This window comes from Miscanthus floridulus, chromosome 12, assembly GCF_019320115.1.
Source record: "Miscanthus floridulus cultivar M001 chromosome 12, ASM1932011v1, whole genome shotgun sequence".
Lineage (NCBI taxonomy): Eukaryota > Viridiplantae > Streptophyta > Magnoliopsida > Poales > Poaceae > Miscanthus > Miscanthus floridulus.
This window is the reverse complement of record NC_089591.1, coordinates 71975845-71998944: the sequence shown is the minus strand read 5'-3', so window position 1 is coordinate 71998944 and position 23100 is coordinate 71975845. Positions and strand designations below refer to the sequence as shown.

Here is a 23100-nt window from a genome sequence, read left to right as displayed (position 1 = left end):
GAATGGCGTATCACGCAGCGACGACTGGTAGGCAGTGTTGAACAAGTACTCCGCCCACGGCAGCCACCGGAGCCACTGCCGCGGCCGATCGCCCGTCAGACACCGCAGGTACATGATGATGACGCGGTTGGCCGACTCGGACTGCCCATCCGACTGCGGATGGAACGCCGTCGTCATGTGGAGCTTGGTACCCATCAGCCTCATAAGTTCCTGCCAAAACAGAGACGTGAAGACAGTGTCCCGGTCGGAGACCATGGACTGCGGTACCCCATGGAGGCGGACTACTTCACTGAAGAATGCTTGGGCGACGGATTCGGCGGAGTAGGGGTGGGCCAACGGGATGAAGTGGCAATACTTGCTCAGGCGATCCACCACGGTGAGAATGACTGACTTCCTGCAGACGCGCGGCAAGGCTTCCACGAAGTCAAGCGCGACGTCGGTCCATATGCCCTGCGGCACCGGAAGCGGCATCAAGAGGCCCGCCGGGTGAAGATGCTCAGACTTGTAGCGCTGGCAGACCGCGCAAGCCCGCACCAGCGCCCACCTCCTCCTTCATGTTAGGGAAGTGGAAATCACGTCGGAGGCGGTGCAAGGTACGATGAACGCCCTCGTGTCCGTCCTCATGGACCGCCCGGAGGAGCTCCTGGAGCAGTGGCGACGCTGTCGGGATGTAGAGGCGCCCCCCAAACAGCACCATGCCGTCGACGATGGTCCTGGTCGCAGGCCGGCCCCCGGCAGCGATCTCGGTGTGCAGTGCCACCAGAGCCGGGTCCTGGAGCTGTGCTTGGCGGAGTCGGTCGACGAAGTCGAAGCGCGGCCCGGAGATGGCCAGCAGCTCCCCGTCCACAGTATCCCGCCGGGACAGCGCATCTGCGACGGCGTTAGCCGCTCCCGGCTTGTACTCGACGGAAAAGTCGAAGCCCAGCAACTTGCCCACCCAATGGTGCTGTGGAATGGTGGACAAGCGCTGGTCCAGCAGGTACTTTAGGCTGTAGTGATCAGTCCGGACGACGAAGCTGCGCCCCCACAAGTAAGGTCGCCAATGGCGGACTGCCTGGACCAGCCCAATGAGCTCCCGCTCGTAGGCGGCGAGCGCCCGGTGTCTCGGCGCCACCGGCCGGCTGTAGAAGGCGATCGGGTGGCCTTCTTGGATGAGAACAGCCCCGAATCCATGGGATGACGCATCGCACTCGACGACGAATGGCTTGGCGAAGTCTGGCATGCCCAACACCGGCGCGGTGGTGACTGCGGCTTTGAGCGCGGCGAAGGCTGCAGTCGCCTCATCACTCCAAGCGAAGCCGTCCCGTTTGAGCAGGGCGGTGAGGGGTGCCGCGATGGAGCCATAGTTGTGGATGAACTTGCGGTAGTAGCCCGCCAAGCCGAGGAATCCGCGGACCGCCCGCGGGGAACGGGGCACCGGCCACTCCACGATGGCCTGCACCTTGGCCGAGTCCATGGCCACGCCTGCCGCCGAGATCGTGTGGCCGAGGTAGGCGACCGACGGAACGCCGAACGCACACTTGGAGCGCTTGACGAACAAGGAGTGGCGACGAAGCTCGGTGAGGACGATGCGAAGGTGCCTGAGGTGGTCCGCCCAAGACATGCTGTAGATCAAAATATCATCAAAAAACACCAGCACGAAGCGACGAAGGAAAGGACGAAGCACGTCGTTCATGAGCGCCTGGAACGTGGCCGGGGCGTTGCACAGCCCAAACGGCATGACGAGGAACTCGTAGAGGCCGTCATGGGTGCGAAAAGCCGTCTTGTGGACGTCTTCGGCCCACATTTGCACCTGGTGGTACCCCGAGCGTAGATCGAGCTTGGTGAAGAACTGCGCGCCATGGAGCTCATCCAGCAGCTCGTCGACGACCGGGATGGGGTAGGCATCCTTCACCGTGATGGCGTTCAGCTCGCGGTAGTCGACGCAGAAACGCCACGAGCCGTCCGGTTTCCTGACTAGGAGCACCGGAGAGGAGAAGGCTGAATCGCTGCGCCGCACGATGCCCTGCTCCATCATGGCCTCGCACTGGCGTTCCAGCTCGTCCTTGTGCGCGGCGGGGTAGCGATATGGGCGGACCGCCACCGGGGCCGAGCCGGGCTTGAGAGTGATGCGGTGGGCGCGCCCCCGGGCCGGTGGCAGGCCGGTTGGCGCCGCGAAGATGTCCTCAAACGCGTCCAGCAGCTCGTCGAGAAGGGGCTCGGTCACTGGTGTGGCCGCATGCAGACGTGGAGGGGACGGGGGTGCAGTGCCACGCCAGCACACGGTCTGCCCCTCGTGCTGGAAGGCCATGGTGCCGGCCGCCACGTTCCAGACGATGTCACCCAACGGCGCCATCCAGTTGGTGCCGAGGACGACGTCGTAGCCCGCCAATGGCATGAGGTACAGGTCGACGGTGAAGGTCATGCCATCGATGACGAGCGGAGCTTGACGGAGGACACCAGGGCAGGAGATGCGCTCCCCGTTGGCCACTGTGGCCGTCATGCGAGGGCGCGTCTCGACGGGCAGCCCCGCGCGCTGGGCCGCGGCCTCGCCGATGAAGCTGTGCGTGGAACCCGTGTCGACGAGCGCGGTGAGGTCTGCTGCTCCCACACGTACGCGAAGCTGGATGGTGCTGCTGACGGCCACCCCGGCAACCGCGTGGAGGGAGAAGACGGGCGCCTCCCCGGGCTCGTCGTCCTCAGCGAGGTTGACGCCATCGATGTAGAATATGCGGCGACACACCCGGTTGTGGCCGCGTGAATAGGGCTCATTGCAGTTGTAGCAGAGGCCCAAACGACGCCGTTTCGCCTGCTCCTCCGTGGTAAGGCGCTTGGTTGGTGGGCCCCCTTCCCTGGCCGGTGGTGCTGGGAGGGCCAAGGGCACCCTGGGCGCGGGCAACGCCTGCTGTGCGGGCGCTGGCAGGACGGGCGGTGCGGGAGCCGCCGGGCGAGGTGCTGGCGCCGGCAGGATCGCCCGGGGTGCCGCTCTGGGGGCCGCCTGGCTGAGGCGATCCAGCTCCACCAACTCCATCTGACGCGCCAAGCTCATGGCCGCCGCGAGTGAGGACGGTGCGTGGACGCGCACTTGATGGCTAAGCGGGGGCAGCAGACCGCCGGTGTAGAGCTGCACCCGCTGGTCTTCGTCGAGACGGCCGGCGCGAGGAAGAAGCGCTTGGAACCTGTTGGAGTATTCTTCGACGGTCCCCGTGCGGCGGCACTCGGAGAGTTCGAAGAGGGGCGCCGAACGCAGGGGCGGCCCGAACCGCAGCTGCAGAAGCTCCTTGAAGCGCCCCCAGGGCGGCGTGCCTTCATCCTCTTGGAGCTGAATGAACCAGAACTGGGCAATGTCCTCCAGATTGTAGGAGGCCATCCACACGCGCTCCTCCGGCATGGTGCGCTGCTGGCGGAAATAGGACTCGCACCGATTTATGAACAGCAGCGGATCAGTCTTGCCGTCAAATCGGGGAAAATCCAATTTTTGGAACCGGGGCGGTCGATCGGTATGGTGTTGGTCGTCCTGGTGGCTACTCGCCGCGGAGGACTGGGCCGCTTTCTCCTTGAGGCCCGCCACATCGGCGGAGAGGGTCTTCAACATCTGGACGACGTCGGCGAGGCTGGGTTCACCGTCACCCATGGCTGGATGCACAGAACAAGACGCAGCCGATGATTGTGGGGAGGATGGTGGGGCTGGTGGTGGTGCAGTGGAAGCAGAAGGGCTGGAGGCGGCGGATTGGGAGGATCGACGCGACGCTGATACCAGGTTGTCAAGGGCGTCAAGCCCAAGAACGGGCGGACCTCGGCTACGTAGTTCGTAGCCTTGATCCGTGGTAGCCGGCGGGGTTGTGCCCCCACGCCGATGAACGTCGCCGGGTTATGCCCCCTGGCGGCTGGTGGGAAGAAGGAGGGATTAGATAGGTATAATCTTTTCTTAGTCCTCTGAATGTGCGGTTACAGGAGATAAATGGCCTCAGGCCCAACCAACCGGAGCAACAAGCTCCTCTAATTTAGGAACTAATAATAGAAAGATAACAAATAATGGAAGGCTATTAATCAGCTAACAATTCCTTCCTTCTCAGCCACTATCGTGACTTGTGGCTAGGGGCTGGGCCCTGCTCCGCCTGAGCCTGCTGCTCGGCGCGTTCCCGGGCGCGGCGCACGTCCCTGGCTCGGCGACGCCCTGGTGTACTTGCGCCCGAACATGACACCAGGCCGCGCCACCATCCTCGGCCACCGGCTGGCCGGAACTGGCCGTTCCCCCGCTCTGCGCTGCGTCGTATGGAAAAAGGGTGAAAACATATGTTGCAAGCCTTATGTTTCAAGTGTTTCATATATGTTGCAAATGTTTTCATATGGATGTTATAAAAGTAGATCGAGATGTCGTATATGTTACAGTGGTTGTTTTCCAGACGTATGTTGCAAGTGTGTTTATTTGGATGCTGCATATGTTTCACACGTATGTTGCAAGTGTTTTATCGGGATGTTGAGTATGATTTACAATGGCTTTTCATGTGTTTTCGGATGTTTTTGCAAGTGTTTCAGACATATGTTTCAAATGGTTCATCTTCTTCAGGCGTATGTTGCAAGTGTTGCATCTGGATGTTTCAAAAATAAATTGGATGTTGCACATGTTGCAATGACGCCATGCCATAGGGCTTCGGCTCCTACCTGGCGCGACGCGCCTCGCGCTCTCCTCTTCGCTCCCTCTCCTTCCTTCACAGATCAGGAAGATTTAAAAGGTTACAGCAGTGTTTCCATTCTGGCTAGCGAGTCACCAGCAAGACCGGAACACTAAACAAGCAAGTCCATTTAAAATGTACTATATGGCCATAGAATGGAGCGACTAAGGCGGCCAACCCTCAACCTACGCGACAGTCACAGCCGCACCCTTCTTACGCTGCATACTAATGCAGCAAGTGCCTGTTTAGTTTCCAAAATTTTGCAAAATTTTAGGAGATTTTTCGTCACATCGAATCTTTGGACGCATACATGAAGCATTAAATATAAATAAAAAATAAAACTAATTACACAGTTTAGACGAAATTCACGAGACGAATCTTTTAAGCCTAATTAGACTATGATTGGACACTAATTGTCAAATAACAACAAAAGTGCTATAGTATCATTTCCCAAAAAATTCGCCAACTAAACAAGGCCTAATGCTAGATTTCTGCAGGTCCGGTGGGAAGGATATGGTCCTGAAGAGGATACATGGGAACCGATTGATAACCTGAGGTTAGTATTTGGTATGTCATCTGCTTGTTGCCTTGTACATCTATTTGCACTCTAATCCTTGTTTCAAAAACCAGTGACTGCCTGCTGAAAATTAGAGAATTTGTACAAGAAGGGCACAGAAGAAAAATTCTCCCGCTGCCTGTGAGTATTTAGTTGGATGTGGTTTTCCTCCCTGTTTGTTTAGCTCCCCATTTTTATTTGGTGATATCTACCTAATCTATTCTTTCAAAAGGTTGATGTTGATGTCATATGTGGAGGCCCACCATGTCAAGGTATCAGTGGGTTTAATCGGTTCAGAAACCGTGATGAGCCACTTAAAGATGAGAGAAACAAGCAAATGGTGACTTTCATGGATATTGTGGCTTACTTGAAGCCCAAGTATGTTCTCATGGAAAATGTTGTGGACATACTCAAATTTGCTGATGGCTACCTAGGAAAATATGCTTTGAGTTGTTGGCTACCTAGTTGCTATGAAGTACCAAGCACGCCTTGGAATGATGGTGGCAGGCTGCTATGGTCTGCCATAGTTCAGGATGCGTGTGTTCCTTTGGGGTGCTCTTCCTTCCATGGTCTGTTTCTTACCTTGTTGTTTTATATGCTTTGCTACATTTATATTGCACTGTTGACTGCTGGCTAATCAGTTGTATTTGACAATGTAGGTGCTCCCTAAGTATCCTCTGCCTACATATGATGTTGTAGTACGTGGAGGAGCCCCTAATGCCTTTTCGGTAAGTGCAATCACTACTTTGAAATCCTTTGGAATGTGTAAAATCTGTTGACCAACCGAATTTGTTTACAGCAATGTATGGTTGCATATGACGAGAAACAAAAACCACACCTGAAGAAAGCTTTGCTTCTTGGTGATGCAATTTCAGATTTACCAAAGGCAAGTGTTTTGTCAAGTTCATACATTTCTCAACGCGCATGCAATCTTACTCTTCTCTGCAGGTTGGAAACCATCAACCTAATGATGTAATGGAGTATGGTGGTTCCCCCAAGACGGAATTCCAGCGTTACATTCGACTTGGTCGTAAAGGTAAAAGGCCCTAGTGAACATTACTGGTTGACCTTCTCCATGAATTTCAGAAGAACCACCTTTTTTCTTGGTGCTTTGGTACTTCTGCAGCAAGCTCACTCTTATCATTCTTCCAGACATGTTGGACTGGTCCTTTGGTGACGAGGCTGGTCCAGATGAAGGCAAGCTCTTGGATCACCAGCCCTTACGGCTTAACAATGATGATTATGAGCGGGTTCAGCAAATTCCTGTCAAGAAGGTTGGTGGCTTGATAGCATTTGTGCCTTCCTTTGTTGTTTCTCCTTCTGAAACAATAATCACTCTTTCCTATGACAGGGAGCCAACTTCCGTGACCTAAAGGGTGTGAAGGTTGGAGCAAACAATATTGTTGAGTGGGATCCAGAAATTGAGCGTGTGAAACTTTCATCTGGGAAACCACTGGTATGTGTTATTTCGTGATGTTGTTTCCATAACGTGCAACATTTATGTTACATATTCAGACTCATATCTGATGAGATGCTGCAACTACTGTAAGATTCATGGTTAAGACATGATAAGATTTTGCACAAATATTTGTTATCTAGGTTCCTGACTATGCAATGTCATTCATCAAGGGCAAATCACTCAAGTAAGTTGCAAAATGGTTCTGCTTTCTTTGTTTTTTTTTTGTGGAAAAAATTAGGTTATTGGACACTTGTCCTTACATATGATGATGTAGGCCATTTGGGCGCCTGTGGTGGGACGAGACAGTTCCTACAGTTGTAACCAGAGCAGAGCCTCACAACCAGGTCAGCTTCAGTACAAACTAGCCCTTTATGCTAATCCCTGCAACTGTATTTACTGTTAGTGTTTTTTTAGATAAGGGAACAAAGTCCGGATATGATCTTGATTGAACATGTTGTCCACAGGTTATATTGCATCCGACTCAAGCAAGAGTCCTGACTATCCGGGAGAACGCAAGGTTACAGGGCTTCCCTGATTACTACCGATTGTTTGGCACGATCAAGGAGAAGTAAGTTCCTCCTTTCAGTTTGCCTGTACCTGATCTAGTCACTCTTGAAAGTTGTCAGCAGTAAGCCATTGATCAGCCAGTTACAGCTCTTGAAATCAAAAGCAGAATCATGCTGCATTGTAATCCTTGCCTCTGAACATGTGTGCTTTCTCTGATGGCGATAGGTAATTCAAGTCGGGAACGCAGTAGCTGTCCCTGTTGCCCGGGCACTGGGCTACTGTCTGGGGCAAGCCTACCTGGGTGAATCTGAGGGGAGTGACCCTCTGTACTAGCTGCCTCCAAGTTTCACCGCTCTGGGGCAAACTGCGGTGCAAGGCAAGGGACTCTTCCGTTGGCACTCCTGCAGGGGAGGTAGTTGAGCAGTAAAAGGATATAGAGCTGAGCTGAGCTGAGCAGGGCAACAACCAACGGCAGGAGCATCTCTGGTTGGGTCCGATTCGGGCCCATCCAATAGCATGTCTACCAATAAATAATCAGCGCATCGTGCTGATTCTTATGATTGGAGATGAATGTAGGCAGGGTGCACTCGAGCTCGAGTGCTTGTTGTACTGTAGGTTGAGGTTTCAAAACATTCATTCATCGGCCTCCTATTTGTGGCCGGTGTTTCTCGTGTCATTTCAGTTTAGCAATCTGTTGATTCAAGGCTTCGTCATGTTAATGTACGTGTATTCTATCATTCATTCTTGTTATTATACGTGTATTCTATCTATCGTTCTTGTTAATGTATGTACATTCGATCCTTGTTCAACGTGAACAATTTTTCATCCACTGTAGTTAATTACTGAATTGTTTGAGTGATTGAGTCATCATGTAGTATTTGCATTTATTTTCACTAGAGTGTAGGAAGAAAACTTACGAGTGTCATCATGTAGTACCTGAATGGTTTGAGTGATTGAGTCATCATGTAGTTAAGTACTGAATGGTTTGAGTGATTGATTCCTGTTAATGTATGACCAAAAGTTTACTAGCGTTATTTACTAATTTTATGTTCTAGTTCAGTATCTGCGTCTGAGATGCTGCTGGTGCACTGCGGACGGGCATTATTAGCGTCAAAGGCAGTACAGTCGGTTTATTTACTTGCCGTATGTCGGAATTGCTCGACATACTCAAGATCGTTGTAGCATGTCGGCCTTGCCTTGACCGGATACCTCAATGACCGGGTACGTTGCTTGCCCGGCCGTTTTCTCTCATTATATAGTAGATGTAACTATGCAAGCCAACATTTGAAGCACCCAGACTCATCCTTGGCAATACAAAAGCAACAAGGCAAAGATGCTGTGCTGTCGCTACTACTACTGTTACTTCTACTGCTACTGCTACTCGTTCACGGCAACACAACACGAGCAACGCGATGACAACACAGCACAGATTTAAGGAAACTCCAGTAAGTTTATTTTCAGCAGGGCACGTTGGCTATGGAAGACTGCAAGGACTAGAACAGGTCACAAGCACGTTCAGCGTCTCGTTCAGGACCACGACCCCAGCAAATCTGCAGGCAATCAAGCATCAGCGCCATCCCGTCCGTCAGAGTTGAGAACGTACGGTCGATAATATGCATGCAGAACTCCTGTCCCAACAGCAAAGCACAGGCAGAGCAGAGCTTACCACAGCCAGCCATGGACGTTGGCCTGCCGCGGCTGGAGCCTGTACTCCTGCAGCTGCGGCGACAGCTGCAGCGCCGTCATCGACGACTCCGCCGCGTCCCGGCCGGGCAGCAGCTGCTGACTCTGGCTGCCACTGCCACTGGCCCCCACGTCCCACCACGGGAACGGCCTCGGGTTTCCCACCATGTCGCCTGCCTGAGCCTGCTGCTGCTGCCCCCTAGCAATAGCCGGGTTCTGTTTTTTCACAGGTCAAAGCCACACAAGCAGGTCCATTCAGGTGCGAAAATTTTTTGGAACAAACAGGGGGGTCACTTGAGGAGGTCAGGAGAAGGGCCAGCCGTCTTCAGTCTTCTTACCATGAGGAACAGGTACCCGCTCTGCTCTCCTGGCATGTGCATCTCCTGTGGAAATTCAGGACGAGAGAGAACCCTGTGTGTCACAACTCGGTTCTTTTGAAACAGAGATATGTAGAGGCTACTAAGAGAGGGAGGAATGCAGAGTACCCTTTGGCGGATCTCGAGCAGCTGCTGGTCAAGTAGCTCTTGCTGCCAGAAACAAAACAGGGGTGTTCAGCGTTAGCACTAAGGCGTCTCCCAAGAGTGTTTTTTTTTAACAAGGATAAAGAACTAAGAACCTACAAGGCTACTCCATCAATCTATCTGTCAGCGTGCTAGTTAGTGCTTAGTTACCTTCCTGAGGCGAACTTTGTAGAGCGAGAACTCGATCTGCTGCTCAAGGTTGCTCAGATCTTGCACGGAGAATGAGGCCAGATCCTCCCCCATGTACTGTGCCATGATCATCCTCAGCCTGTTCCTCTCATCCTTCATCCTAGTCATCTCCTGGACGATTTTCTTCACGGAAAAGGAGGGGAGAGTATTATGTTACATCAGTGGAAACACAGACATCGTAGTGTCTTGGTTCAAGAGGATCGGCGTACCTGCTGGATGTCCATCTCCTCAAAACGGGTGCTAGGGGCTTTCAGGTATCTGTCAAAGATGTTTGCTATTCTGCAACCAGAATAAGCAATAATATATAGTATGATATAAAAACGTTGTAAAACCCCTGATGGGCACTCGGTCAAAAAGAATTATTATTGAAACTATCAACCGTTGGCAATATGCTACCAGTCTTATACCACACAGCTGATCATCATCTCTTCTTTTTTATTGAAGGCTTCAAACTGTATATGACTATATGTTAAGTTAAAACGTCCCATGATGTATGCCAAGTCATAAGATTGTAGTTGTCAAGAATAATTACAAATCAGTTCTGAAGCTCTCATGAAACTTTGATGTCATTACTAAAGTTAAAAACCTTATAGCAGAATGAGCTGAATCTTGTATGTTGATAAACAAACTCCAGAAATTCCTACCACAAGGCGTCTTGAAAAAATATGTCAAGACAACAACAATACTCGTAACTACACCACATCTGAAACTACTCTTTCCCATAAAAATGAAAACGGAATGCTAGAGGCTTTCAGGTATCTGTCAAACCTGTTTGCTACTCTGCAACAAAAAAAGAAACAGCAAATGTATGATTTAAGAATGTTTAACTGGAGATATAGAACTCCAGACAGTCTCTCACTATGAAAGGATGTCTAGCATGGTACCAGTCTTATACCACTTAGCTGATCGATGTCGCATTGTCTGCGCAGACCAGTGTATATTAAGTTAAAAGGTCACATGCTGTATGCTAAGTTAAAAGATTACAAGTGGTAGGAACAAATCAGTTTTAAACCGCTCATGATACTGTGGTGTTTTACCAAAACCATACTAAAAAATAAGCTGAATCTTGTATATTGCAAGACATGTCCCACAAAAAATTGAAAACAATGTATACATAATTTGTTCAACTGGAGATAGTAAAAAAAGAATAATTTGTAAAATTGCAGGACTGCTAAACAAGCCTAAGGATAGTAAGAAACTTCAACCACATGATCTTTGTTATATGACAAGACAAATACCATAGCGATAACTACGCCATATCTAAAATTTCTACTTCCCCTCAAAGATGAAAATGAACAGAAGGATGGATGATATGAAATGGGAAAGAATGTTTCACGCACCTCCATGGAGGGCTGGAGTACTCATACATCCTGCCACTTCCAGAGAATATTATGACTCCGATTTGCGCATCACAAAGAATGGCTAGCTCGTTTGCCTTCTTGAACAACCCCATCCGCCTCTTGGAGAAGGTAACTTGGCGGTTTGTTGGATTCTCAATCTTCTTCAGCTCTACTTTTCCACGACCCATTGGTACAGCTTGGTGCTTCTTCTTTCCTATTCAACCTACCAGAACATATGCTGAATATAACAGTCATGCTTCAGGATACCAAAGTACAACCATGATAAGAAGTAAATAAAGATTTCATATGTGCGAGAGGAGAGGAGATAAAAGTAAATGGTCTCGAATCACCAAGATCATGAGAGATAGTAACAAACAGTTTCAGTCTTTCAGATGCAGGATAGGATAGAAACTTGGAAAGCTATCCATGCAGGCACAAAAGATAGTATAACTGTGCAGTGCAGTGCTTATATTTAGTTCCCTAATTTTTGAACTTCAACAAAAGGAACGGTTGGTCCAGAAGAATCAAACTTTCATGAAGATCAATGGATTTAAAAAGCTTGAGAAGATGAAAAGATTTCATAAGCACAAGAAGATGAAAAGATTTCATATGCATGCCCAAGAGATGATAGCAAATGGCTTCAAATCATCGAAGTCATGAGAGATGATAGCAAATGGCTTCAAATCATCAAAGCCATGAGAGATGAAAGCAATACAACGGAAACTTATCTATACAGGTACAAATGCTAGTGCTTATATTTCAGAAAAATCAAACTTTCATGAAGATCAAATGGATTAAAGCATGAGCAGGTTTATAAATAAAATAAAATAAAATTAAATCATACAAAACAACATTTGCGCAAAATATTCTTGTGCTAAGTTGCAGGATGAGAATATGAGAGAGAGAGAGAGAGAGAGAGAGAGAGAGAGTTCATGGAGGAGTGGTATCACCTGTATCTGCTTCTTCTGAAGATAGAGGGAAGCAAAGGGGGGCTGGTCGCCTTTATACATGGTCTGCAGAGTTCCTTATCTCGAGTTTATTTTTCTGAAAGTCATTGTTCACATCATCACCTGTCCTGCTGTCCCACTAGATATCACAGATAAGGAAAATATCAAACTATAAATGCAGAAATTAAGTAAATGGAGAAGTTTATAGTACTTAACTTTCTATTGTCGGTTCATTTATCAATTAGTATGTATGGAGCAGGCTTTGAGCCGAGCATGTACGCTACAGATCTCTATCAGGCAAACTATCACACCCAACAACAGTATGTGCTTGTGAATCAACTACTTGCAAGTAACGCATGTTGTGCAGCATGTGTGTATCAGAGATGGCACCAGATGACTGAAAATGGCAATGCTGAAAGGCACAAAGAACCATGCTGTGGACTGGTAACTGCCCATAGCAGATGATGAGCTTTGCATCTAGGCTGCATCTATAAGATGGCAAGGCTAGAATTGACCAAGACATGGAATAAGTAGGGCCAATAATGCTTTCCAGTTTCCATAGGTAGCCTCGGGTCCACACTACACACCTACTTAATGTCAGGCATAGTCAAATACATGACATCTCCCATATATCCTGCTATGATTTTGTTGTTGGAACCGAAGTGAAGTTCTTGGGTTACAGTTTTCGGTTTTCATTGCAAATTTCAATATCCTAATTCAAAGAGACACATACTGACTTAAATCCTTCTGAGATGGGAATATGGGATAGGTTTGCTTATTCACCACATATCATCAGTCGTTTCATAGATACTGCATTCTAAGTTCTAAGATGAAAGCATTAATTCATGTAATAATCATAATTAGTTCAGAAACTTTGATTTGCCCAGCCTTACAAGACAGTTTCTAGGGGAGATTTTTTCAGAAAGAAGCTTGTGAACTGGTGTAGTCAGAGTTCAGAACTTCAGATCATCATCCATGAGTCATGATCAAAGACCAGCAGAACAAGATGGTAGAAGAACTTTTTCTTAAACTGGATACCTCCAAAGGAGTTCACGGCACCATCATAGTGACTTATAAGGCAAAGAAATGATTCTCTCCTTCTCATGCGGCAGTTGAGGCACAGGAGGAGAATCACACAACTTTGTTTGCCTGTCAGCGTCTGGTTTTCTCTCTCTTGAAGATCTTCATTGTGTTCACACTGGGTATATGGTATATAGTTGTTACATGTTTTGTTACACATATATAAATCCTCTCACTTTCCTGATTTTGCAGTAGCTACAACTGAAGTGCCCATTTGCAATGTTTGACACATATATTTATCCTCACTGACAATATGCAGAGATGAGGGACAATAATGCTGTATTTTGTGACATATGTGAACATTTGGCGACAAACATCTTGGCTGGCAACACTTATAATCAAAACATTCCCAATGGAGCTTAGAAGTGAAAAGGTACTGTAAATATTTGAACTTACTCAACTAAACAAACTCGCTAGTTAGATTACAAGAGCCACATAGACAATAAAGTTTTGTAATCACATACTGATTGATACTACAGATCACACAAATGCAATCACAATTTGCTGGTCGGCGCACCAACACCAGAGGTCCTAACCTTCTTCTCGACAACCTTTGAGAGCTCCCTCACTTCCTCTTTGGGAATATGGCGAGGGTGACTTAACCAAAGACCTCCATCAACCACCAGTGTAGTCCCATTTACATATTTACCTGCAAACAAGATTACAAAATATGTCAAATGTCTGTGTTTCAGAAGAATTCTAAGCGTTTCACGGCTCTATTGATTCCTTCAGATTACACCTAAAACAACAAAAACCACAATACAGAGCTACCTAATTCTATTAGCTCTGTAGACAAGATCTATGATATGACCTTCAGGCTTCGGGTAAGTGGTGCACAGAGCACAATTCTTGTTGAAATTCTGAGAGTATCTGACTAATAATAATCCGGTTAGGAAACATGTAGAACAGCAGAACCAACCTGCATCAGAAGCAAGGTAGAGTGCAGCCATCGCTATGTCCCGCTTCTCCCCAAATTTGAATAATGGCATCATTTCTCGCAGCCCCTTGCTCATCTCTTCAGGTGCAAGTTTCCTCACTCCTGGGGTGTCTTGAATTGGTCCAGGTGCAATCCCATTGACTCTAATGTCATAATCTGTTCCCCATTCCAGAGCCAGTGATCTTGTGATGCTATCAACCCCAGCCTATACAAACCAATCCATCAGAAAAAAATCTGCTTCTTCCAATTATTTTCTCTTATTAAGGAGTGGTTCAGAGAAGAACCAGGTACCTTAGCAGCAGAGACATGAATTTGGTACCAAGACGCACTGTAATGCAGTGTTGCACTTATGTTAATGATTAGGCCACCAGTGGACGGGACTTTTCCTGGCCCATCCTTTTTCAGATACTTGAGGGCTTCATAGCACATTGTGTACGTACCCAAAGTGTCGATTTCAAGAACTGCAGAGAGCAAAGTAAAATAAGCAAGTTTTTGATCTAGCAAAGACATGGATCTAGAAGGCAAGGACAATCGCCCAAACCAAAGACTCAGTGTGTCGCTGACAATTGAGAACAATTGTAACAAAGAGCTCCACTGAATCTGAATGGAAACAAGATCACGCTTTGATGAAGTACCAGTACGGAATCCCTTGGGCGTCAAATCCTCTGGGGAAGCAAGGAAGTTTCCAGCTGCACCGTTGACAAGAATGTCAAGCTTGCCGAAATGCGCAACTGTTGCAGCGAGCACTCTGGCCGCGTCCTCCTGCTTGCGGACATCTCCATCGAAACCAACAGCCTGCATGTCACACCAATCTTGGATGATTAAAGGGTAACGCTGGTTTATATCTTTATCATAAAAGAACCATGGTTCAAGATGAGCACACTAAGATCACTACAAGGAGCTAGGATAAGGATTTTATTTCACGAGTTAGGCACAAGCACATTCAGTTCTGAAAACATCTAAGCTGTTCGATTTGATGCACTGCATTCGTCAATTAACTAATTCTAGAGAATAGCAATCCGACCAATATTCCTTACCACATGACAAGCAACATGCACGGCTAGCAACTCAACTTGATGACTGCTAGTAACGTTAGTTAAGGTAGTATAACCAGAGAGCAAAAGATCGTTTTTTCCCAACTAAATAACGAACAGAAAGCATAAAAGGAAGGGTGGCCGGCAAAAGCAAGCCAAGGCAGCCCAAGAACCGCGGCGTAGGGAGTCGTTGGGGGGACGCACCCGGAGGCCCTGGTCCCGGAGCGCGGTGACGGCCTTATCGAGGACCTCCCGGCGGCGGCCCATGATGGCGACCTGCGCGCCGTGGCGCGCGAGCTGGGCGGCGATCTCAAAGCAGATGCCGGATCCCCCGCCGGTGACCAGCGCCACCTTGCCCTTGACCACGTCCGCCCGGAACGGGGACTCCATAGCCTCGGCTCAAATCTCGCGCGCGCCGGCGACGGCCTCGCGGTTCCGGAGGCCTCGGGGGACGCAGATGGGGAAGCACCGAACGAGTACTTGACAGGTGGCTGGCGGTTAGGTTTGTTTGGGTTCGGGAGGAGGACGGCGGAAGCTGAAGTTTCGCGTTGGCTGCTATAGCTGCCGGCGCCGGGCTCTGCCCATCTTGTTGTTTATAATAATACTCCACAGTCCACACAACCACACCGCGGCGGCGTTGATCTTCTCCTTCGTGTTTTCCAAGCAGGCACGGCACAGTATAGGCACTAAGCACGAAGGAAAATTCGAGGGAGAAGATCACTAAGATCAGTCAGTCAGAGAAGGAAACTGCGTCACTTTCGCCCTCCTGCTCGGTTGGTCTTCACCCGGGCCGATTGGGTAAAGAAATTCTGCTCTCCTTCGGTCCTCATCAGACAGTTCTTTACTTCTTTATGCCCTGTCACTGCCAGCATTAGTTTTTTTTTGTTTGTCATGGAGATTTCCATCCACACCTGGCATTGACATGAGATCTGTTCGCTATGCAACATTCCTCATCGACAACCTGAACAAGTGAGAACAGTGGAAGTTGCAGTTTTTTTTTTTAGGAAACTGGAGGGGCCTTGTCCCCTGCAGAAGATTTTATTAAGACCAAAGAAACAACTTTAAAAGAGTCTTACAACAAAAGAGCGGGGGTTGAAGGAAGGGAATCAAGAAACAAAGAAAGAAACAAAGAAAATAAAGCTAAGACTATGATCAATTAGAGATTTTGGATCCATTGTTCGTAGGCTGTTGAAAGTCCTGCCTTCACCCGTAGGGAGACCAGCTCTGCTTCCTTGAAGAAATAATTCTTGCATTCTTGAACCCCTACTTGATTATTTTTGAAGATAAGTTCATTTCTGATCCTCCAGATTGTCCAGCACATTAGTATGACTGCTATCATGAAGAATTGACTATGCATTTGATCTTTGATGGCCAAAATATTTTCGAATGTTCCTCCTGTCTGAATTAGATCTAGGTTTAGAATACCCCAACACTGCTGAGCAAAAGGGCAGTGCCAAAATAAGTGCTCTACTGTTTCTTCCTCCCTCATGAGGCAAATCTCACAGTTGTAGGAGTCCAAGGCCATGTGTTTCCTTCTGAGCATATTTCTTGTGCTTAGCCTGCCTTTCAACAACAACCAACAAAAAACCTTATGTTTAGGTTGACAGTAAGATCTCCAAACCCATTTGAAAGCTTGGTCAATTTCATGGTGTCCTAGTATCTTCCTGTATGCTACTGCAGATTTGAATTTGGAAGCTCTACCAAAGTAAGTCCAAATATCATTAATCTGTTCATCCAAAACTGTGATCTCCATTTTCTGCTGAATGTTCAGAGCTTGCTGAAATGCCACTTGGGACAAAGGAAGGACAAATAGATCAGTGAATTCATCCTGACTGAAGGCTTTATTGACAGAAATCAGTTTGTTCTTTGCAAAAGAGTGAGCCTGAGGGAAGAGCTCCTGAAGGGGCTGTGAAGACCATTGATCCTTCTAGAAGAAGCATGATTTCCCATTCTTGACTTGAATATCTGCTAATTCCTTGAATTTGGGTAACAATTTTAAGATGTCTCTCCACCAAAAGGACCCCTTCTTCACTGTACCAGGTAATCTATCATTCCTGCAGTTTGTCCACAACACATCATGTGAATCGTGGTTACAAACACCTTCTGGTTGGGATTGCATACTAATCATCACAATCAAACTATCTCTAATGCGATTTGGAAGACAGCAACAGTAAATATTTGAGCTTACTCAACTAAACAGACAGTGCCCAGCCGGTTACATAAAGCCATACAGACTACCAGTGACATAGCCAGATTGACAGCAAAGGAGATTGATATGAGAATTACGCCAGTCAGCCTTCACATCATTCACAACAGAGTTCAAAATCCTAAAATAATGGTAGAATGGTGCAGAATGTTCAGCCTCCAAGCCACCTGGGTGGTGACGGTGCTCAGAATCTCTCAGATGTTTGTGTGTGCAAATCATTAGTCTCAATTAGCATGCCTGTGTCTGCGTATAATCCCAGCAGCACTTCAAAATAGTCCTATTCACTTCAGATTTCTCAACTGAAATCACCATGTTCTTTTCGCTGAAATTTGACTTATGCTGATTTGTTGTGAGAGGACAACATTGTTCGTTCGCTAAAAAGTATAGCTGAAGTAGTGCTACAGTAAGTTGTATGTACTGGAGTCCACTTGAAAAGAAATATATCTCTATCCTACTGATTGTCTGATTCCTCTAATATAAATCCTTCGGACAGCCAAATAAAAATTCCATCTTGTCAATCACACACCTTGTTCAAAACTTCAAACCAACCTAAGCAATATTCCATTCTCTGCACTCCAACACATGCTTCTGAACTCTTGTATTGTAGTAAGGGTTAGCGAATCCTCTATGGCAATTTTGCACAAGCTCCACAAGTTTGGAGGCATTTAAATCTCGTTAGGTAACATCTTTTTCTCATGGGAGACCGAAGAACTTTAAGTCCAAAAATTCTGGTTAAATACCATACAAAAATCTTGATATAGTTGTCTGCACACCTTTTAGAGCAAGTGCCACATTCTTCATAGCAGAAGTATGATACGATGGCCAAGACCATCGTGTTTGGGACAGGCATTGGCTCATCATTACTACCATGGTCCATGTAGACATGTAGTGGATCTCTACTTGTGCTTGACCTCCAAATCTCTTTCGCTCAAATCTTGTGTAGACATGTAGCTGTTACATGTTTTGTTAGTACACATACAATTCCACCAAATTCCCTTAATTTTAGGGTACTTACAAGGTACAACTCCAGACAGCCAATTTGTTGTTAAATCTTCAATATAACCCTTTCATTGACAATCTGAACAGACAACATGTGAATATTTGGCAATAAGCACCTCTTGGTTGGGATCCCATACAGATCTCAACAATTTCTAATGCAAATTGGAAAGACAACAGTAAATATTGAAACGTCCTCAACTAAATAGACTCTTCTCAGCCGGCTAACAAGCCATGTGCATGGACTGGTGACATAGACAAATTGTCGGGGACCGAATACTGAGGACCCAAAGAGGAGGAGCTAATAACCATCAAACGTTGATGCTTCCGAACAGACAAGGACGCGACTACACCTCTCGTCCAACGACCGAGGGTTAACTCCGTCTCGTCCGACCCCCAAAGGCTGGCTCTGCCTCGCCCGACCCCCAAGGTCGCCCGACGTCTGAGGGCAGATTCCGCCTCGCCCGACGTCCGAGGGCTGGCTCCGCCTCGCCCGACCCCCGGCCTCGCCCGACGTCCGGGGGGTGGCTCCACCTCGCCCGACGTCTGCGCGCTGCTCCTTCATAACTACGCGCGTAGGTAAGGCAGGGCACTCAAGTCAACCGCAATACCGAGGACCATACCCTGCACACCTGCAGAAAAGTACCGTCAGGATATGACAAGACGGGCACTTTAAGGCCCTTCCGGGCATGTGAGAGCCCGAACAGTGTTGTGGACGTCGACATTTGTTTTACAGTGTTGTGGGCGCCGCCATTGGCCCTCGGGTGCGGATCCTGACGGATCCATACGACAACCACTACGGTCCAGGAGGAGACTCGCGTCCTCTACAGTGACGGACGTGCAGTCACTGTGCCGTCCGCTCCCCGTAGGGTTGCGGATCAACACCCCGGTCCGTCACACCGGCCCCGCGGGGCGGGATGGGACGTGACCACTTGCTGATCAAGCCAGAGCGTGGCATCATCAACGGACAGACACCCAACATGAAGCTATCCCTGGCACCGTCTGTCGTGTCAGTAGGGCTGGCTCAGAGAAAAAGAAAGACCCGGCACCTTCGAAGGACGTTCTTTGCCTCTGGTTTTTCTTCTTTCTCCCATCTGTAATCCCTGCTTCCCCTTGGTCTATAAAAGGGAAGGCAGGGTACTCCACTAAGGGGACCGATCAATAGAACACACCACGCATCACATAACACACAGCTGAGCAGCAACCAAGCTCTTAGCGTCCTTTCAACCTTTCCATCAGAGACTTGGGACATGTCCCTCTCTCGCCTGTTTGTAACCCCTACTACGAACCTTTCAGTGCTAATAACACGAGCAGCTGCCGCAAACTGGACGTAGGGACATTCCGCCCGAATCAGTATAAACCTTGTGTCTTTTAGCACACCATCCGGGTCCAACGTGCAATAATACAAATTTACTCGTTGATGTTTACTCGAAACACCGACACAAACTGACAACAATACTGGGACAACATATGGACATATATGAGACAGAACACACTGAAGAGCTACATTGTCAAAGATGTCATCACAATTTGCTGGATGGCACCCCAACACCAGAGGCCCTAACCTTCTTCTCGACAACCTTAGAGAGCGCCTTCACCTCCTCCTTGGGAATATGGCGAGGACGACTCAACCAAAGGCCGCCGTCGACAATAATTATAGCCCCATTTACATATTTTCCTGAAAATAAGATTGTACCACACATCAAATGTATGGTTTTAATCGTCAACAAAAGAAAAATGGCTAGGTTTTCAGGTGAGGCTATTTTCTTTTTCTTCATCGACATGAGGCTAAAACTTATTAGAGATCAACCACGGGGTTACATTGACTACTTAAAAGGCATGCATGAATATAAAAACAGAACGATTGTTTGTTTAATAAGTATGGGCACAAAGTCTTCTGGCTAACTTTGAGATAAGCGGATGCTCAGTACCAACTGAAATTCTGGATAGAAAACAGGGAAGAACACAGCCAAGTGGCTAACCTGCATCAGAAGCAAGATAGAGTGCGGCCATTGCAATGTCCCATTTCTCCCCAAGCTTAAATAATGGCATCGTTTCTCGTTTCCCCTTGCTCATTTCTTCAGGCGCAAGTTTCCTCATTCCTGGAGTGTCTTGGATTGGTCCAGGTGCAATTCCATTTACTCTAATGTCGTAGTCTGTTCCCCATTCCAGAGCCAACGATCTTGTGATACTATCAACACCTGCCTATAGAAGCCGATCAATCAGGAGAAATCTACATACTTCATCGATTTTCTCTTGCAGAGCAGTTCAGAGAAGGTCCAAGTACCTTGGCAGCAGAGACATGAATTTGGTACCAAGCTGCAGTGTATTGCAGTGTTGCGCTTATGTTAATGATGAGGCCACCAGAGGAAGGACCTCTCCCTGGTCCACCCTTTTTGAGATACTTGAGGGCTTCATAACACATTGTGTATGTACCCACAGTGTCGATGTCAAGAACTGCAGAGAGAAAATATTGTCAATGCGAACTTCTCTGAAACATAGTATTAAGGGCCGTAGTACAATAAACAAAAGTTTAACAGCCTAGCACAACTACACAAACTGAGACAGTGTAACAATGACAACAGTACACACAAAATTGGAATGAAGAATACCACTGAATCAAAACAAGGGCACGTCATGATGGAGTACCAGTTCGGAATCCCTTGGGCTTCAAATCCTCTGGGGAGGCAAGGAAGTTGCCGGCAGCACCATTGACAAGAATGTCCAGCTTGCCGAAATGCTCAACCGTTGATGCGATCACTCTGGCAGCATCCTCTTGCTTGCGGACATCTCCATTGAAACCAACAGCCTGCAAGTCACAGCAATCTTGGGTTGCTGAATTGTTTACTAACACGAATCATGGTATGGAGCATCGTGAATTTCATTTGATAAGTAGAGGCATTGACAATATTAAATTCCAAAGGCACAAGTATAAAGTGCTTGACTGCCTGCAGCCCTGCACAGATGCATTCCTACATTAGAACCACTTCCCAGACTAAAAGCTGATGCATTGAATTCGGTGAGCCAAGACGCATTCAGCTAATGTTTCTTCCTCACAGTATTACCCAGGCAGTAATAAATTCCTTTTTTTTTGCGCCAAATATGAATTTGTATTGATCACCAAAGGAGATCTAAATTAGAGTGACATGAAAATTACTCCAGTCAACCTTCAAATCATTAACAAGTTCGATCACACAGAAAGATGCTAGAATTCTAGAACTAAGACAACAAAGATTGTAAAGACTACAGACCCTCCATGATAGACTTCACAGAGTTAAAGATCCTAAATTAAGGTACCATAGTGCAGAATGTTCGCCCTCCAGCTATCTGGGTAGTCTGGTTGCTCCTAGCAAGGTGGTTACATGTACTGCCCCCAATCACTAGATCAAAACCCCCCATCCTCCTAATATACACGTCGATCCTCATGTTGGTATTTGCGTCTCATGAGATCCATTAGCGTGCCTGTCTACGTCTAATCCCATCAAGTCTTCAGAATAGTCCTGTTCACTTTAGATTTCTCAATTGAAAACGTCATGTTCATGCACGGCCCAAGCTTGTTTGTAGGGGAGGTGGATCTTCATTATTTGTATTGTAAAGGCCTAAGCGAACGAAGGGCGGGCCTGGTGCAAGTGGTAGAGTCTTACTGCCTGTGACCAGAAGGTCCCGGGTTTGAGTCGCGGTCTTCTCGCATTGCACAGGCGAGGATAAGGCTTGCCACTGACGCCCTTCCCCAGACCCCGCACAGAGCGGGAGCTCTCTGCACTGGGTACACCCCTTTAAAAGGCTAAGCGAATCCACTTGAACAATTTCACATTAGCCACACAAGTTTGAAGGCAATTAAACTGTCGCCTTGGGTCCAATTAGGGCCAGTGGGACACCACTTCTTGGTACAAGGGAGGAGGAGAAGTGACCAAATCTCAAGTGGCGTGTTATGTATGTACTTTTTTTTTCTGGCAACTAAATAAAAGTATAATACAGCAACTCAACCAATAATTTACTAGTATAGTTCTTGCACAGGACATTGCACGACTAACCGATTCTCATCTTACTACTGAAACTACTTGGCACTTTGGCAGCAGAAAAGCAAAATAACTCCCATCTCCCACTCCCAACCCCAAACCGACGACGAGAGCCCAGGAACACAAGGACGGCAGTGGTAGGCAGAGCGCCAGAGCGGGAGGGAGTCTACGGGTACGTGGGATACATGCGCACCTTGAGGCCCTCGGAGCGGAGCGCGGCGACGGCCTTGTCCAGGACCTCGCTGCGGCGGCCCATAATTGCGACGTGCGCGCCATGGCGCGCGAGCTGCGCGGCGATCTCGAAGCCGATGCCGGAGCCCCCGCCCGTGACCAGCGCCGCCTTGCCCCTCAGCAGGTCCGCGCGGAACGGCGACTCCATTGCCTGCCCCTTCCGCCCAGGTCGCGCTCCGGAGACCTTGGAGTCTTGGTCTCTTGGACCTTGGTCCTTGGTGGTGGGGGGACGGGCGCAGGCGGAGCGAAGCTGGGGAAGAAGATGGCAGTTGGCACTGTGGTTGATAGATTGCGTTGCGTGGCCTTGTCTTTGACACGAGAAAAGAAAGCCTACAAGTGGAGCAAATTGTTTTCGAGGAAAACGTGGAGTACATAATTTGTTTTTTTTTTTCTGCGGGGAACGTGGAGTATGTGCCTATGCGGTCTCCTGCCAAATTACAGTTCACTTTGACTGTAACTTAAATGAAACTTTTGCTGAGATTTTAGGAGAAATGGAAAATGTATTGACCATAATGACATGTATTAGTTTAAATAAAAGCTCCATCGAAACGTATTTCATGGAAAAATGAAATCAACTAGACATCGTAGACCAAGACGATTCAGGAAGCACGGAGAGAATGATCACGAGACTCCCCAATGAAGACATGGAGGGCAATGTGGTTGTGTTGCTGTTATGTCTTGTTTGTTTTCCAGGTTCTGCTTCTCCATGTAATCAAAGTTAGTTGGCGGTCTAGCGATCT

General features: G+C 47.9%; 3 protein-coding genes and 1 pseudogene across 6 annotated transcripts; 1 reads left to right on the top strand and 3 right to left on the bottom strand.

Annotated features, from left to right (window-relative positions):
* Positions 1-3611: 3611 nt before the first annotated feature.
* On the top strand, positions 3612-7054 carry LOC136496107 (DNA (cytosine-5)-methyltransferase 1-like; annotated as a pseudogene).
* Positions 7055-8420: 1366 nt separating this feature from the next.
* On the bottom strand, positions 8421-12931 carry LOC136497977 (MADS-box transcription factor 31-like). 4 transcript variants are annotated; one of them, XM_066493895.1, is made up of 9 exons: positions 12896-12931; positions 11861-11996; positions 10911-11148; positions 9780-9849; positions 9532-9693; positions 9346-9387; positions 9199-9243; positions 8844-9076; positions 8421-8727 (listed from the first exon to the last, which is right to left on the bottom strand). In XM_066493895.1, coding segments are annotated over exons 3-9 (741 nt in total). In that variant the 5' UTR covers positions 11099-11148; positions 11861-11996; positions 12896-12931; the 3' UTR covers positions 8421-8726. The 4 variants fall into 4 exon arrangements, with proteins under 4 accessions (XP_066349992.1, XP_066349994.1, XP_066349991.1 ...); XM_066493897.1 differs by lacking the exon at positions 12896-12931 and having other exon boundaries at positions 9532-9681; positions 11861-12180; XM_066493894.1 differs by lacking the exon at positions 12896-12931 and having other exon boundaries at positions 11861-12176.
* Positions 12932-13311: 380 nt separating this feature from the next.
* LOC136497448 (peroxisomal 2,4-dienoyl-CoA reductase [(3E)-enoyl-CoA-producing]-like) lies at positions 13312-15714 on the bottom strand. The gene is made up of 5 exons (XM_066493245.1): positions 15113-15714; positions 14510-14669; positions 14166-14335; positions 13857-14079; positions 13312-13586 (listed from the first exon to the last, which is right to left on the bottom strand). The coding sequence occupies exons 1-5, from the start codon at positions 15296-15298 to the stop codon at positions 13432-13434; spliced, it is 894 nt and encodes a 297-aa protein (XP_066349342.1). The 5' UTR covers positions 15299-15714; the 3' UTR covers positions 13312-13431.
* Positions 15715-19425: 3711 nt separating this feature from the next.
* LOC136497447 (peroxisomal 2,4-dienoyl-CoA reductase [(3E)-enoyl-CoA-producing]-like) lies at positions 19426-22668 on the bottom strand. Its single transcript, XM_066493244.1, has 5 exons — positions 22323-22668; positions 20760-20919; positions 20398-20567; positions 20093-20315; positions 19426-19788 (listed from the first exon to the last, which is right to left on the bottom strand). The coding sequence occupies exons 1-5, from the start codon at positions 22506-22508 to the stop codon at positions 19634-19636; spliced, it is 894 nt and encodes a 297-aa protein (XP_066349341.1). The 5' UTR covers positions 22509-22668; the 3' UTR covers positions 19426-19633.
* Between the last annotated feature and the right edge of the window lie 432 nt (positions 22669-23100).